Source organism: Branchiostoma floridae, unplaced genomic scaffold (assembly GCF_000003815.2).
Source record: "Branchiostoma floridae strain S238N-H82 unplaced genomic scaffold, Bfl_VNyyK Sc7u5tJ_1540, whole genome shotgun sequence".
Lineage (NCBI taxonomy): Eukaryota > Metazoa > Chordata > Leptocardii > Amphioxiformes > Branchiostomatidae > Branchiostoma > Branchiostoma floridae.
Genome location: NW_023365746.1, coordinates 68,057 through 70,446, shown reverse-complemented (window position 1 = coordinate 70,446; position 2,390 = coordinate 68,057). Strand labels below are relative to the sequence as shown.

The 2,390-nt window shown below is 42.3% G+C and overlaps 1 protein-coding gene across 1 annotated transcript in view; it reads right to left on the bottom strand.

Annotated features, from left to right (window-relative positions):
- Nucleotides 1-1,007: 1,007 nt before the first annotated feature.
- The window catches only part of LOC118408019 (aldo-keto reductase family 1 member B1-like), a 3,032-nt gene continuing 1,649 nt past the window's right edge, over nucleotides 1,008-2,390 (bottom strand). Inside the window, 4 exon segments of the mRNA XM_035808632.1 lie at nucleotides 1,008-1,346; nucleotides 1,676-1,759; nucleotides 2,128-2,231; nucleotides 2,234-2,243. Coding sequence (XP_035664525.1) covers nucleotides 1,023-1,346; nucleotides 1,676-1,759; nucleotides 2,128-2,231; nucleotides 2,234-2,243 — 522 coding nt within the window. The 3' untranslated portion in view covers nucleotides 1,008-1,022.

Genomic DNA, 2,390 nt, shown 5'->3' with positions numbered 1-2,390 from the left:
AATGGGGATGGTTCTTCAGCACTAAAGAAAGGGATGGTATAGAATACTACAGGATGGGGTGGTCTTTCGGTACTTAGGGAATGGATAGTATACAATATTACAAGATGGGGATGATTCTTCCCCACTAATGAAAGGGGTGGTATAAAATACTACAGGATGCGATGGTTCTTCAGCACTAAGGACAGGGATAGTATAGAATAATACAAGATGGGGATGGTTCTTCAGCACGGAAAGGGATGGCATAGAATACTACAGGATGGGATGGTTCTTCAGCACTAAGGAAAGGGATAGTATAGAATAATACAAGATGGGAATGGTCCTTCAGCACTAAGAAAAGGGACGATACAGAATACTGTAAATGCATATAAGTTCGCGGGGATTTAATTTCGCGGTAACACCTTAGACTGCAGTCTAATACCATAATAGAAAAATATTTGCGGTTTTTTTAAGTTCGCGGTGAAGTGGTCAACGCGAAAACCGCGAACATTAATCCACCGCGAACATTTCTGCATTTACAGTATTACAGGATGGGGTGGTCTTTCAGCACTAAGGAAAGGGAAGGTACAGAATACTACAGGATGGGGATGGCTTTTCAGCACTAAGGAAAGGGATGGTACAGAATACTACAGGATGGGGATGGTCTTTCGGAACTAAGGAAAGGGATGGTACAGAAAACTATAGTATAGGGATGGTCCTTCAACACTATAGAATAGTACAGTATTGGGATGTTAAGGTAGTACTAAGGTTGGGAAGGTAGCAGTATAGTAGTTAGTGCAGGGGTGGGGGATATAACAGGGTGGGAATGGTCCTTTCGCACTTAAGCTAGGAATAATACAGCATAGTACAGGGTTGGTGATGGACTTTAAGCAGAGGAATTTTCTTCAACACTAAGGAAATGGGAGGTTACAATATAGTACAGTGTAGAGGATGCTGGGGAGGATACAGAATAGTATTGGGTGGGGGAAGGCCTTCAGCATAAGGGCTAGGGAGGGTACAGGATGGTACATGGTGGGGAATGTCTTTCAGCACAAAGGCTGGGAGAGTACAGGATGGAAAAGAGCGATGGAAGAAATTGACAGGAAATTGAGAATCATTGAGGCTGGGGAGGGTACAGTATAGTGCAGTGTGGGGGAAGGTCTTTCAGCACCAAGGCCAGGGTACAGGACAGGACAGTCCAGTGTGGGGATAGGATCTATGTATAATAGCACAGAAGACAGAAGGATGCTAACCTGCATGACAGCCGGTTGGATGTGACACTTGTTGATGACACGCTGCGTCTGCTCCAAGTTGAAGTTGGACAGACCAATGCCCTTCACAACACCATCCTCAACAAGACTCTCCATAGCCTGAGGGAGGGGGGGGGGTAGAGTTTGGTCAAGTTTTTGTGTGCATTCCTTAAAGAAGATTAGGAAGAGGAATAAATCACTAACTTCTGTCATCTAAGATCTGTCATCCATGTATGAATCAAGCATATACTCTGTCAAGGGGAGTCTTACTATTCAAGAGTGACATCCAAAGTCGCAAAGAAAATTAACAGTTCATGTTTGAAAAAGATTGAAGTAACAAGTGAAAAACATAACAGTTGTTTTCAGTACTGTATGAGTTCACAGTGAGTAGTCAAATCCACAAACTTGAAGAGACACAGCAGAGATGTTAGAGTTAACAGTATACCCACCTTCCAGGTGATGGTATAGTCAGTGTCATCAAAGAACAGGTTGCCTTCCCTGTCCCTGGGGAAAAGGGTGCCATCTCCTGGGTTCTGTTGGGAGTTGTTGGGACAAAAAAATAATTTTATAAATGTCACATCCACAAAAACTTACTGTCCCTTGTTAAATGTTTAACTTAAAGAGAGATTGTCTCTAAAATAGGTAATTTTTCTGATTTTTTTAACAATATGTTGAAATAGATATTCATCAGATGATGATTAGGAAATAGTAACAAAGGCAAAAACAATCTATGAACTGTTTAAAAGCAACATAATTTTATTAGACATTTTCATTATCTGAAGCCGAAGTCCAATCACAGTGAGTCACCTAACATCACAGTTTTGGTGTTGCCTGACCCTGTAAACAACAGGTAGTTGAGTGTCAAATGGTTATTTCAGTGTGCTACAGGTTAATGCCCTACCTTGAAGGCCCATGGGGTGTGGATCAGGTACATGTCCAGATAGTCCAGCCCAAGCCTCTTCAGACTGTCCAGAGCTGCCGGACGCACATCTTTAGGGTCATGTTGGTCGCCCACAGCTTCAGGAAAGGACAAAAAGTACCAGGCTATTTGTTTACAAACAATACGAGCTGAAAGCACAATAATCAAACTCATGCTTCTATATACCCTTTTCACATAACTGGTCAGGCCCTAAAGGCCAACACCACTAAGCTAGGAAAATACTG